Source organism: Corvus brachyrhynchos, unplaced genomic scaffold (assembly GCF_000691975.1).
Source record: "Corvus brachyrhynchos isolate BGI_N302 unplaced genomic scaffold, ASM69197v1 scaffold315, whole genome shotgun sequence".
Classification (NCBI taxonomy): Eukaryota; Metazoa; Chordata; class Aves; order Passeriformes; family Corvidae; genus Corvus; species Corvus brachyrhynchos.
In genome coordinates this window covers 252941-267053 of record NW_008237903.1, presented here as the reverse complement: position 1 = coordinate 267053, position 14113 = coordinate 252941, and the positions used below count along the sequence as shown (strand labels likewise).

The 14113-nt window shown below is 43.7% G+C and overlaps 1 protein-coding gene across 1 annotated transcript in view; it reads right to left on the bottom strand.

The window, feature by feature from the left end:
• The window catches only part of ABTB2 (ankyrin repeat and BTB domain containing 2), a 112751-nt gene extending 98644 nt beyond the window's left edge, over positions 1 to 14107 (bottom strand). The window contains exons 1-2 of the mRNA XM_008632676.2: positions 13585 to 14107; positions 12985 to 13384 (exon numbers count right to left, since the gene is read on the bottom strand). Coding sequence (XP_008630898.1) covers positions 12985 to 13384; positions 13585 to 14046 — 862 coding nt within the window. The 5' untranslated portion in view covers positions 14047 to 14107. The remainder of the gene's footprint in view (positions 1 to 12984; positions 13385 to 13584) is intronic.
• Positions 14108 to 14113: the final 6 nt, after the last annotated feature.

The following is a 14113-nucleotide window of genomic DNA, read 5'->3' as shown; positions in this document are numbered from 1 at the left end:
ATGGTGGCAAAACTGAACAAAGGGAAGAAGCCACTATCCCAGGACAAAAATTTACACAAGATGAGAGTTCAGAGCAGTTCTTTGTGCAGGTATTTATACAGCCACCTGCTACTCCTAAAAATGACTAAAAGAAGAGCCAGCACTTCAACAGGAATCTGTTCTGGTTTTACTCCCCATTTTTACTATATTTGATGCTTTTAACCTGTAGATCTGAATATACAACATATGTCTTAGGATCCCTGGCATTTCAAAATGTACAAGAGATGCAATAAGGTTTTTTTAATAATAAATGAAGGTCAAGCTAAGTGATTAATGGGTTCTTTAATGTGTTATGCTGATTTTGTTCCAAAATAAGCAGCTGCTTTATATGACCTGCCTCATTTCAACAGCAAATCACAAAAAAAGTAGAAGAAATCACTCCCACACGAGTCTCCTAAAGCTCGTGCTGTTCATCACAGAACAAGCCCAGAAAATAACCTGCTGTCCCTGAACAACAGAAAAGTGTCCTCAGATGAACCAGTCCCTCACAACAAATACTACACATTTTTCCAGCTACTCCCTGAGCAAACTCCCCAGTAACAGCTGAGAACAAAAAGCAAGGTTAGGAGAGCAGTGGATTATTAATGCAGATCCATATTCAGACCCAGAAGTCAAATTAGAATGTGTCTATCAAGCCCTAATTAAGATGAATCAAATACAACTTCTCTGTCGTCTTCTAGAAATCACTCTGGGTGACAAAGTCAGCTGAAGCCAGCCCATGCAAGCTCCATGAATATTTTAAAGCAAGAAATATTGTCTCTCCCCCCCCCAACAACTGGCTCAAGGGACCTGACAACAAAAGATCTCGTACCTCTAAGCAAAATACAGATTGAAAATACAAGTGACAGTAGCTTCTCACCATTGTGGAGTATCAGAAAGAGCTGTAGCCCACAACAGATTGTTCCAATCAGCCTTACTCAACCACTCGAGCACTCCTTTGTTATGCACTCTCATCAGAGAAATACTTGGCAGCGTTCACATGTAAATCACCAGCAGCTTTTTGGATCACTTCTTTTAATGTAGAATCAGCTCAAACTTTTCAGAATTGGGATGTTTCACTAGAATGCTCTTTCAGGAATACAATGCGCCGCTGAGGGCTCAGGCAGATGGCTTGGCTGAGACAGTCTGCCATTTGAACGCTGTCTCCCGTCAGATTTAAATAAAATCAAAAAGGAAAAGCAGCAAATCTTTCTTTTGACATTATATTGCACATAAAAAGGCAGCAGTTACTGGAAGATACAGGGTCATGAAATAAACCGCCCAGTCACTGATCCCAGGCCCAAGGTTAAACCCACCCCAAGTTATTTAATTTCTAAATGAGATTAATTGGTAGCTCCAGTCTCATTCTTGACAGATACATCACCAGCGCACCCAGCAATACTTGGCAGTGTAACACACAGACCTCACCTAACTCCTGTTCACAGTTCCATTCTTCCGAGCAGCTGGAGAGGGACAACATACACAAGCCAAACTGGAATAAACCACCCTCTTACATGACTCCCTTCAGTCAGAATTAAAAACCACAGATGGGCCTGGGAGAGCAAGTTTTAAAGCAGGTTTTTACCATGAGAGGTTTGCTGAGCTCCTGTTCTGTCTGTCCAGAATGCCTCCCAAGCATGATGCTCAGTGTGGATTTGCTGTAAATTTTAGTTAAAGAGCATCTCCTTTGCAAAAATTAAATTAGGAACTGCTGGAGAAATTATCCTCTGCCCCCATCTGTCAAGGGAGCATAAGCTGACCAGTCCTATACTACTCCTCAGACACACTGGAAGCTTTGCAGACTGTGCAGTTCATTACACACAGATTATTGTGCTTATCTCTCATAGGCAGATAAGAAAACTCTTTTCTCTCCAAAGCAAATCACTCCAGTATTCCCTATTTTAACCTACAGCTCAAAGAAAATGCATTAATAACTCTGACCCTGTGATCTAGCCAGGGCTAGAAAGCAACCCAGCTCCACTAACCAACCACCACCTGCATCCCTGTCACTTCATGGGCCACAGCCACACTCTGTAGTGCACGGAACCCAGGCCTTGATCCCTGAAAATAGGACTAAACCCCCAAAATGAGTCTGTGGGGAGGGGAGGCAGGAGCTGCTCTTCTGCCTGATGTGCCCCAAGCTCCGTGTGGTTACTCCTTTCTCCTCTGTTTCACTCCCCTCTCAGCCCAGCATGACCAATTAAGCGAGGGCTGAATCAGGCCCCTCCTATATAAATGGATCATTTGAAATTATGCACGTTACTTTACGTGGAAAAAATTCGAGCTTTTAAAAAAATGAGGGTATAAAATATAAAAAGACATTTAAAGCGCGCGGGCGCGCGCACACACAAGGCAGCTTTGCTTCGCCCTGCCTGGTGAGCAGAACAGATAGCCTGTTCTCTGAAAGTCCCTTTTAACTGCAAACCTTATACTGGCTGTGTGTATTTTGGACCCTTTCCCATCCTACCATGATTTCCTGTCTGAGTCTGCAGCCCATGGCAACAGCAGAAAATTGGAGTGTGGGCTTTGCAGATGGTGCAAGGCCAAATGCCCCGTGCCAGCTCGGTATCTTCTGCCACAACTTATGCATTATCTAAGTCTTGGCTGTGTGGCAAGAGTTACCTGCATGCTAATATATTACATTAATTTTCATTTATAAATTGTGCCTGCCTTAGGGGAACTCTGGCCTGCTGCAGTGAACGTGAAAAACCACAATCACACAGCCCTGCATATACATCATCACAGCGTAACAGGAAAAATGCTCAGTGTTCCCAACTGCTGTGGAGGTACAAGAAAACTCACAGAGAGTTTTATCACTCCATTCCTGCAGGTCACAGGTCACCCCAACTGTCTGGAAACAAAGCAAGACACCCCCTCCCCACATCTATGGACGGGCAAGCACATAGATCATCCCACAAAATAACCTACAGTGAAAGCTGCATTTCCACGTGTCTGCAGCAAAAACATGAGCCATGGAATTACACACACAGGGAAAAGGTGACAGAAACAATTCCAGGGTTGCTTTCTATGGAGAAATGTTGAGCATGACTCTTCCCTGAGTGGCTTCAGTAAGAGGCTCTGCATCCAGCACTGCCCTGAGAGACCGGAGCTGGAGGATGGACACACTTTTCCAAAGGAATAATGTTACCAAAATCACACCAGTCACCCACACTGCACTCACCAGCACAGCTACAGAACTACCTCAGGGCACAGATGCTTTAAATCCCCCCACCCAGGTTTTCCACAGAAGGAATGGTCACCAAAGCCAAAGCTTCTCCCACCTCCAGGTGTAAATCCCTTAAGTTTATTACAAAGTACTAAAACAAAACCACCTCCGACAAACATGTGGCCTCAATCCAAGCAATTCTGAACCCAGGCAACTGCTTCGGAAAGGATCCAGTCCTTTCTGAGAAGCAAAAATTGATCCATTATCTATTAAATCAAATGTAAATTATTCCTTTGGCTGCAGCAAGGTTAAACCGAGGTAAGCAGCACTTCCCACATGGACTCTGAGCTTCTTTCAGTAGCAGGTCATTGACAACAACTCTGACAAATCTCCTGATCTTACTTCAGGTTCAAACAAAACTGATATTGATTCAAGCCACAATTTCAACACAGGCTGACAAAGCATAGCAGAAATTTTCATAACACTTCCTGGGGGGGAAAAAAAACAACTTTAAAAGCCTTTTTATATTGACAATAGAATGAGATGGTTTATTAAAAACAACTATAAAGATTATTGGTTGCTACCATTATAGTTTTTCACCTTCTTCCCTCCCTTCTAAGTTAAACTGTTCCTTCAGTGCAAATATCCAAAGACACGTTATAAAATTGATATAATAGCTTAAAAGTACCAGAAACCACGCTAAGATCATAATAAAACTGTATCAATTCAACTCTGGAGCAAATTTTAGGATCTCTAGACTAAACAAAGCCACCAGTGCAAGCTGAGCACAAAACCGGGTGGGGGGCTGGAATGAAGATAACATTCAAGCAAAGAGCAGAAATTCAATGTGTAATTAAACAGAACTTACATCCACCCCCACAGAGGAAATACATTTCATTCTATGTTATCTTTTACATTATTACAACAAGCATCCATCCCGAAGGTTTCGCTTAGGCCTGTGGTGTTATCTCAGGAAATTGCACAAAAACTAGAAAAAAGCAATAAAAATGAAACTCACAACTATTTGTAAGAGGAATCAAAGATAAAGATGAGTGAACTGCCTAAAAGCAGCCCATAACCCCCGGTTTTTGCTTTCACCTGACATGAGTCAGTGGTGCCTGGAGTACTGAGTAGTCACATAAACAAACAAGAAACTGACTTCCATTAAATTCTAGTAAAACATCAAAAACCCAAACAGTTTGAAGAGAGAATATGAGGCAAAACTGGCCTAATTCCCTACTTTAGCTGTTTGCCAACATGCAACTCTTGTCCTTCAGCTCAAATAGTAGTGTGCTTTATTCACAAACAATAAAATGTAAATATTAGAAGAAAATCTATTCACTGTCATCTTGGAATTAAATCAGGAGAAAACCCAGAACTACATAGGATCAAAAAACCACTAGATAATAATGCCTCTGCATGCTTGTCTTTTTAATGTATAAGTCCAGCATAAACACAGTTATATTTTCTGCTTTATTCTCCAGGTCCTGGGCAACAGACTCCAGATTGGGATAGAAATTAAAGCAACAAGTATCCAGCATGGACTGTGATGTTATAAACACTGAAGAAGGGGACAAGCAGATTATGCCTTCTGTAGCGTTCCTTTCCTCTCATCCCCAAAATACCATAAACAACTTTTACTTTGATCTTGCATAGCCCCACAGCAAATTTATCAGTTGTTATAAACCTACAGCCACAAACTGAAAAGTTGCTCTGAAATGTTTATTTGGCTTCAGTTCTTTGTCTCTATCCCAGGACTCTACCACAAACACTCTTCATCATCTCAAGCATTTTGGTGTCACTACACAAAAACTACAGGAGTTTGTTAAGCACATTTTCCTCTTTTTTTTTTTGCTTATGTCAAGGCTTTTTAATTTTTGGACAGGGAGAGCCAAATGCAGCCTCGTGACAGATTGCTCTGGAATTCTGCTCAATTCAGACATGAAACAGGTCAAGGACAACATGACGTGAACATCAGACAGGTTTTAAGAAAGAGATGGTCCAGGTGTAATAATTAAACAACCAGAACAAGACCGACAAGTGCTCAGGTGTACAAGTGAACTCTGAGTGTCTGGGTCAAAGTCACACCAAGAGCACCAAGCAATCCCTGAGACCCGATTTAATGATGCTCCCAGGCTGCAGCCCAGCACCTCGGCTCTGCTGAGCAGCGATTTCAGAGAAATGCTTCATGTCAGATCACAGCAAAGACCACCCCAAACCACCTCCCCACGGAGGGACTCCTCAAACAGCATCAGCTGGACTAGGAATCACATCATTAAGGAGCAGGTTTTGAGCAGATGAGGAGGAGGAAGTTTACAATTCTAAGGGACTTTCATCTACAAGCACCACATAATGAGTAGGTTTTAACAGACGGGCATTTTATAGCTCAGAATTCCATTTAACTTTAATCCTTAGTGTCCCCTCCTGAAGAGAGCAGCAGTCACACCATCCCCTTTCCCCAGAAGTTACTTCCATGCCATAAATTCTGTCCCACACATCCCAAGCTCACAGAAGTGCAGTCACCACCCTGGCAGGCTGCAGGCAGACACCTGGATTAGGGGTTGACAAAACCACCTCAGCCGTGCCCTGCCCATCGCTGGCCTCTCCTCGCTGCCTTGCCAAGCTCAACCAGGTCACCTGCTGTGTCCAAACCCTTCCCAAGGACCAGGCTGAGCTCCCAGATCCTGCCTGGCTCGCAACCGAAGGCCAAAGGCAAGTCTGGATGTGTTGGGGTGAAAGGAACAAACCTTTCCTCTTTCTATTGTTGCTTTCTTGGGACAAGTCCTTCGATGCAAACAAGACAACTCCACTTCAAAGGCTCTCCTCACTCACGTGGTTGAAAGGTGATCCTTCAGGTCCCTTCCAACCTGATATTCCATAAAAAAAAAATCCACAACCTGGAACCCTTAAATTGACTCATGCTCTCAACAACATCCACCAGTTTTTTATATATATATAAAAATTTTTTTTCTAAATGTAGCTGCCCTTCCATATGGAAGAGAATCAAGAGTTCTGTTGAAGTCTTTTGGCCCCAATTTGTAAATTAAGAAAGCACGAAGCCACCACTGTCCCAGATTTACTGTTGCCTCAGGCTTGTTTGGATTTAACCAAACGTCATGTTAGGCACTTAGGTTCAAAATACCACGTAAATCAAACCCCATTAAAACAAGAAGAGCACCAGAAATTATCGGTTTTATCCTTTTGTTCATCAGCCTGAATTCTCATAGCTCAGCATGAGCAAATGGACATTTCCTCCTGCTGTCTACTGGTGGGGCAAAACTTCATCAGGGAGAGAGGTTTCCCTTAATGTCCAGCTTGCAAAATCCTGAGCCTGAAATAATGGGAGATGTTTAGAAATAAGGACCACATACACTGACTTGAAAAGCTCAGCCCTGACCAAATGCAAAGTGAGAGCTCAGATGGAAATGGAGAATTATTTTCCTCTCTTTTCCAAACATTCAGGAGAATTAAGACAGCTGAGTGATTTACTGGGCACTGTAGAGTATCCAGTGGGTTTATTGTGTTTACAAGCCTCTGTTTCTCTTCTGTTGAATTCTGCTGGCACAACGGACAAATTGCTCAAGAAGAAGTTAAATGTGAAATGCATTAGCCTTTAAGAAAGGACAACATGTTAATTTAGTGAAGATCACAGGATTAATACTATTTTTGGCCTTATTCCATCTTCTTGCATTGCTGTAAAATGAGTTTTTTAACAACTTACTTCTACTTCAACACCAAGATTTTGGGTTTAAGCTCCCAAGTGCAAGCGGACACTTCTGAGCTTTGGCTCTCTGTGAAGTTAATGAATGTTTGAGTCCTCACCCATCCTCCTCTGCAACTTGGTAATTGTTTATTAAGTGAATTTTATGGTCTATTGTAAATAAGTGTTTCCAGTACTTTACGTATGTTTCCTGCAGCAGAGGACTTCATAAACTGAAGCATTTCCTTTGAGTTGTTGCAGACCCATCCATTACAAAACCAAGCTGGGGAAAGGGACAGAAAAATCAAACAGATGAAGAAAGCTCTAAATGGACCATTAACAGGAGTAATTGAATCCCGTGATGTACATCAGCAGAAATAAACTGTTACAACATGAAAACATTGCAAGAACACTACTACCCAAACAAGATTTTTCAGCGTAAGAAAATGTTTCATCTCAGCCCCGTTATCACAGCAAAATTGATTCAAAATTCACCACTACCCTTTGTTACCACTGCAGTTAGTTTTGGAATGACCCCAAATTAGGGAGGATTAAGATGTCAAAACAGCCAAAATCTATATATATGACATCCATGCACTGGATGAGTGCTGATCTCAAGGAAGAGGAGGATATCCATAATCCTATAGATGAGGTGTGGAAGCTGATTGACAACCAGCAACTCTCCCTCAATCAGGTGAGTTCAAGTTTCAAGTCACATTAGAAATTAGATGAGGTACATGAGAAAAAAACCCACACCCTGGTGGCTCAGTTCAGCAAAATCAGCTGCAAGATCTCCAATTTAATTCCAGTTATTCCAATATCAGAAGACATGTACATCAAACACCCTATTTTATTACTAAAATATGAACACTCAGAGCTCATGCCTCATTTTCTGCTGACATGTACACACAAAACAACCTGTAAGAGCACCTCAAAATACTGCACTGGTGCTCGCTGCTAATCTTAGAGCTAAACCAGCCTCATTTTACACCTGGAAAAATCAATAAATCAATGAACCAAATGCCAAAGCCCTGTTGTAACTCAGGGATAAAATTTAGTCCTGGCCCCAACAGTATTTGCTCAGTTCAGACTTTTGCAGTACAAGAGATTTCAGCCTTGACACAACAGATCACAGAGTTTTCTCTCCAAGAGGTCCCTCCCTCACAGCCCAACTCCCCTGTTTCACAGAATTAAGTTGCCACCAACACAGATTCCACTAAAAATCCAAATATCACCAGCATTTGCTGCTGGTAGTTACAGACAGAGGGATTCCAGCACTTTCTCTCTAACCAATTTTACTGAAAGGACACAAATTTTGTTGCCCTGGGGCAATAGCAGCAACGTGAAGGATTAAGACAGCATCATTACTTTTTACATTGATTACATTTCCTTTACTATAACTAAAAACTTTATACAGACACACAGAAAACTGACTGTAAATGGAAAAAAATAGGCATTTTAGCCTCACTTGCTCTACACTTTACCATAAGATGCACAATTAAGAACACATACATCTGCAGAGATGCACCTGGTGGTTTGTTTTTCGTAGGAGAGGTGAGCATGTGTGTACAAGCATTAATATTTAGGCTTAAAGAATTTGTCCCTGTGGCTTTGTGGATAGAAATCCAAGCTCTTGGCTGTGTAGGAGTAGAAGCACACAAGGTGGGCTGGGGGTCCAGAGGCGAATGAAGCCATTGCTGGAAGAGGATCATAGCTACAACCAGCTCATCCAACATGGAAATGTGTACACAAGTTACCAAATTCCCGCCCAGGAATCCCCAAAATTACCCCCAACTCGTGCTTCAGACAAGGTAACACAGAAGACAGAGTTATTTGATTTTTTTTTTCCCCTGAAACAATTTGCAGGCCACCTGCTGTACCACCATAAGAGTCTTGTATTTCCCCTCAGTTTCATTTATTGATTGCCTTTGCAGCTCTTCCCCCGGCCCCCCCCCCAAAAAAAAGCCACCCTTCCACCATGCAGTGCTTTCCTGAAGACTTGTGGAGCTGATAGCTTATTAAAATTGATGAGGCTCTTGATGAGCACACCCGTTTGTTCAGCTCAGATAACAAAAGGACACTCAGCTTATTGAAATGTCAGTATTTTCTCCCCCCCCCCCATGCTGCATTTCAATACAGTACCGTGACTGTGCAGAAATAAAGTTATTTCAGAACATGTGATAGGTATAAAAAGGAATTTTCATCATGGCATAGCTCTAAAAAATCCTCTATGTTAAAACTGGCTGTAGTTCTCAACCTGTGTTAGTGCAGTGGGAAACACAGAAGAACACAGGGTTGGTGGCAGTAAATGCTAACTAAGCCCATGTTTGATAAGGTTTGTCAGTGTTTAGTGTCAGACTGAAGAAAATTCATGCCTTGTTTAATTTTTTAGAGTCCAAACCACTCCCTCACACTGCGAGGAAAGGTTATACAGCTCCCCCCTCAACCTTCTTCTAAGAAAAATGCCTCAAAACACAAGTAGAATTATTTCAGATCCTATTTCTCCTCCTCCTCAGCTCAGCAAGCCACAAGACTCATTTGTGGGTTAGTTCATCCAGGGAGAACTTCAAGTGTTTGGGCTAAGAGGTACATGAAGAAACAGCATTATCAAGTTAAATTCCAACCCTTCCCCCTCTCCCTTATTTTTTTTTTTTCCTTTGGCAAAACATCTGTCAACACTTCTATCTCCAGAGCACCAGGATGTGCTGATGCATTAAACAGCACAGCAGGTGGACTGGCAGACACAGGAGTGCCTGACCATAACCAGAGAGTTCAGTACAACCCAAGTGCTGTAATTAACAGGGCAATAATATCAAAATGTATTTGCAGTGCTGACAGCTCGGAGTCTAAAGAACCACACATCAAACAGAAGCAGATCAAGTAAAAGAATCACATTCCCAAGGTAAGTTTGGATTTCAACTCATCTCTCCACAAACATTTTAAATTAATAGACTCCAATAATCCCAAATTAGCATGTCTCAAGACCCCTGTGAAACTACTGGGTGCACTCTCTACCACTGGACATCATGCATCTCCATGTAATTAAAAACAGACAATAAAACACGTATTCCACTTTCCACTTGTTTTACCTTTCACTAGCTACACTGTTCAGCAGCTGCTCATCTTTTTTGCTGCCTGTACTTCATTTTCTGTCCAGCATTCCTCTATTTTAGCAACATCCTCCCTTAGATTCTGCCTAGAAAGACCTTATCCTTGGAGGCATTAACACACCCAGAGCCTGGCAGGACTCCTCGGGGCCATAGGCTCAGGTCATTCCTCCTCCTTCCAAGGCAGAGCCACCAAGTCCCAAGCACAAAGTCAGAACTCACACAGAGAGTGAGCAGAGAGTGGCTCACAGAAGCAGCAAAAAAGCTGATTAAAGAACAGCTTCACAGAAAGGACAAATAAACAAGCAAGCCACAGATTATCGTTTATTTAAAACTAATATTAGAATTCCCCCTTCAGCATTTACAGAGTTTCAAACTTCACCCTTCACACAGCAGGTGTTGATTAACACACGTTTGTTGCTAATACACAACATTGCTCCTTCAGCCTCCAAAGCTCAAGACCAGTGACTGGACCGTGCTCTTTGATGGGAGATTAGTCACTGAAGAAATACAGGTCTAAACCTCCGTCTCATGAGAATTTCGGAAGATTTATGTATTTACTTACTGTTTCTTTGACTCCAAAGCAGCAGGCTGTCCTGATCTAATAATGAAAATGGTATTCAATAGATCATAATGCCACAAATGTCCATTATGATAATCCCGTGCAATCTTCTGCATAGGACAGCGCCATGGATTTCATCCAGGGATTACAATGCTTGACTGGAGTTAGGACTGAACCTTTAAGTGCTTTTTATCTCTGACATGAAACTCAGGGCTATAAAACGAAACCCAACACACCACACAACCCCCCCCCGCCCAAGTGTGCAATTTACGAGTGCTCCACTAAACGCTCTTACTAGAAGAGAAACAAAACTGACAGTAAAGCAACTTTCCCTGTTCCTTAAAACAGGAACAAATCTAGTTATTTTACTGCCAGATCTACTTCAGATTTAAATTAATGTAAAAGACAAGATCATTTGAAAGCACTGTGCGGAATGATGTGAATACTACTCATTTACAATTCCTACAGGGAGAAGAACAGAGAAGTTATTTCAAGCTTTTTTGCATCCATATAAAAACCATTTGTGGCCTTACAACTGCAAGAAAAGCCATTTAGAGGATTCACTGACTTGTGTCAGGTAAAACACTGGTGACAGACTGTCACAGGAAATCCCGGGATGCCTTCATGTGCGGTTTTATTCAATTTCCAGACTTAAAAAATGCATTCAATTATTGACAGAATTGATCTGAAAGGCAGGAACAACAAAAGAGGCAACAGAAGCCAATCCTTCTGTGGCCACTGACTGCTTGGCCTTCCACTGTGCAGGAGCGTTATCATAACTGACCATTTGGTGCTCTGAATATTTATAAGCATTTCCCTGCACACTCCCCCTTCTTCCCATTCAACACCAGCACCCATTCATTCACCGCAGTTTTTCCAAGGAGATTTCTCTCAAATAGATTAAAAAAAACCAAAACAACCAAACCTCAGTGAGGGTCCAACTCTTCACTTTACACACAGAACCTGTGTGGCAGAAGCTCTGAGCAGAGAAGAGCTGAAATGTACATTTCGGTTCACGGAACCAAAGTATTTCACTCCAGGTGCCCTAAACAAGGAACAAGAGAGGGGAAACAAGTCCCCTTCTCGGAGCCAGCATAAAGAATGGCAAGTGTTTTGGCAGACACGGCATCCTCATACCTCCCTATTCACCCAAGAGCTTGTAGTTAGAAATGGACGTGTCTGTGTCTGACTTTTAAAGTTACAGCTATGCCCTGAACCAGTGCCAAGAGAACAGCCACAGGGCTCTTCACATTTATCTCACGAATGTTTAGTAATGCTGACCCGAAGGGGACACTCGCTGCAGTCACCTACTCGTGATCTGAATCACGGAATTGCTTGGGTACAGGAAAACTGCAGGAAATCAATGCACCCAGGGAGAAGGTGAGTCAGTGCATCTCTGACGAAGTGTTTCAAAGGGGTTTTCCCTCAAATGAAAACAGCTCCCTTACTTCTCTCGCTGTGAGATTCCCCTTTGAAAAGACCAAGTTCCTTGGTTTTACAGAGTTAAATCACAAACGTGTTAAGCATGGAATAGTCAAGCGTAACGGGGGCCAGCAAAAGCCATGAAATCGTGGGTGGCACACAACAGATTTTCTAAACTGGACGTTTCCCCGCATTCTCCATGGAAAAACACGGTATTCCTCAGTGTGTCAATGCAAAATAAACAGCGCAGCTCCTTAACACAACTGTCACGGCTTAAGCTTTCCAAACTGCAGCAAGATGCCAACATTCCTCTATGCGCTCAAGTGTTCGGAAACTTTGCTTTCCAAACAAATGACAGCGGTAAGTACCTTTAGCACTGTGTTAGTCTCATCACCGAGGCACCGTCCTACACTCACACACAAGCTCTTGTTTATGGCAGGAAAGGACACCACAGGTTTCTGCTGAACTACAAGGGAGTCCGAGTAACATGAAGTTTAAACTTTTTGCTCATAAAGTGAATTTTACTGGGGCAAAAGGGGAAAAAAAATGATGTTGTTTTCCCTCTCCAGGCTGTATGCGGTTACAGCATCTTTAAGATGAAACTGCAAGATATTCGCTGTAAGATAAATTCTGATTAAAAGAGATATAGTGGTACTTTCTAGACAGCAGCTTGTAAAGCACATTTCATCTTAGGGTTACAGAGAACATATCTGCACGCCAGTTAGAGGGAAAATGCTCAAAACAGCAGCTGGTAGAAAGTCAGATGTTTGTTAGGACAACAAGGCTTGGTTTCCCACAGCCTTTTATAAGCTGGTACATCCTAGGAACGGAGCAGGATCATTCTTGCCTGGCAAGACCGTCGTGCCCGCTTTACGCACACACAAACCACGACCAAGATGCAATCCAGATGCAAAGAAAACCCAGCAAAACCCCAAGTCCACAGAGAGCGAGGATTTTACCGTAAAGCTTGCTGGGATGAAGGCAACAGACTGTAAAAGCTGGATCTTACCATTAGCGTTTTTCCCACAGATGAGGTGCTCGTAAGGTTGCAACACTCCCCAAAGTTCCGCATCGTTGTTGATAACCATCTCCAGGATTTCAGCCGAGATCTCCCCGCCACCATCGGGGCTCTGACTCGCCAAAACCCTAGCCTTAATCTCTTCCACCAGGTTCTCCATGCACGCCGTCAAGGAGATGGCCGCGTACTCGTGGATCCTCACCGAAATCCTCGTGTCCACCATCCACCTGAAAAACCTCCCCACCGAGAAGGTGAGGCCGCAGCGGGCCGATTTGCCTTTCCTCAGCCCATCCCCGGCGCTCATGCTGTACAGCGAGAGCGCCTTGACAGTGGCCAGGACGCAGCTCTCGGCCAGGGCCCAGCTCTGGATGAGTTTGATGGCGCTCTGCACCTCGAAGCCACCGAAATCCTCGTGTCCACCATCCACCTGAAAAACCTCCCCACCGAGAAGGTGAGGCCGCAGCGGGCCGATTTGCCTTTCCTCAGCCCATCCCCGGCGCTCATGCTGTACAGCGAGAGCGCCTTGACAGTGGCCAGGACGCAGCTCTCGGCCAGGGCCCAGCTCTGGATGAGTTTGATGGCGCTCTGCACCTCGAAGCGGGTGCACTTGGAGTGCATCACACTGAGGGGCTGAGCCTCCCTGGACACCCTGATCAGGGCGCGCCGCAGCAGCTGCGAGAGCCGCCTGACAGCTTCCTGCGAAAAGCTCCTGCCGTGGCCGTCTGCCTTCCCTTTGCGCAGGATTCTGCCGATGTCTTCATCAGTCCAAGGGTATTCCTCGAGATCCGGCAGCTTAGGGCACTTGGAGAAGATATCTGCGACCTCGGGGTCTTCCGGCAGCACGGTGTTCACGGTGTCCCAGCTGTTATTCCTACTGTTCATGGAGCCCGAGTAGTACCACCAGTTGCCTCTGTGCTGAGAAGAGGTGAAGGCTTGCGAGTTGGACTTGGAAGAAGACAGACTAAGGGACCTGCAGGAATCCCCTGCCCCATAACCAGAGTCCAAAGTTAAATCCTCCAGGGTCTTCAGAGTCGAGCTGTATACCCCAGCCATAGGAAAGACGGGTTAAGCCAAGCGGCAGGACAAGCGCGAAAGGTGAGGCTGGGGCAGATCCCTAGCG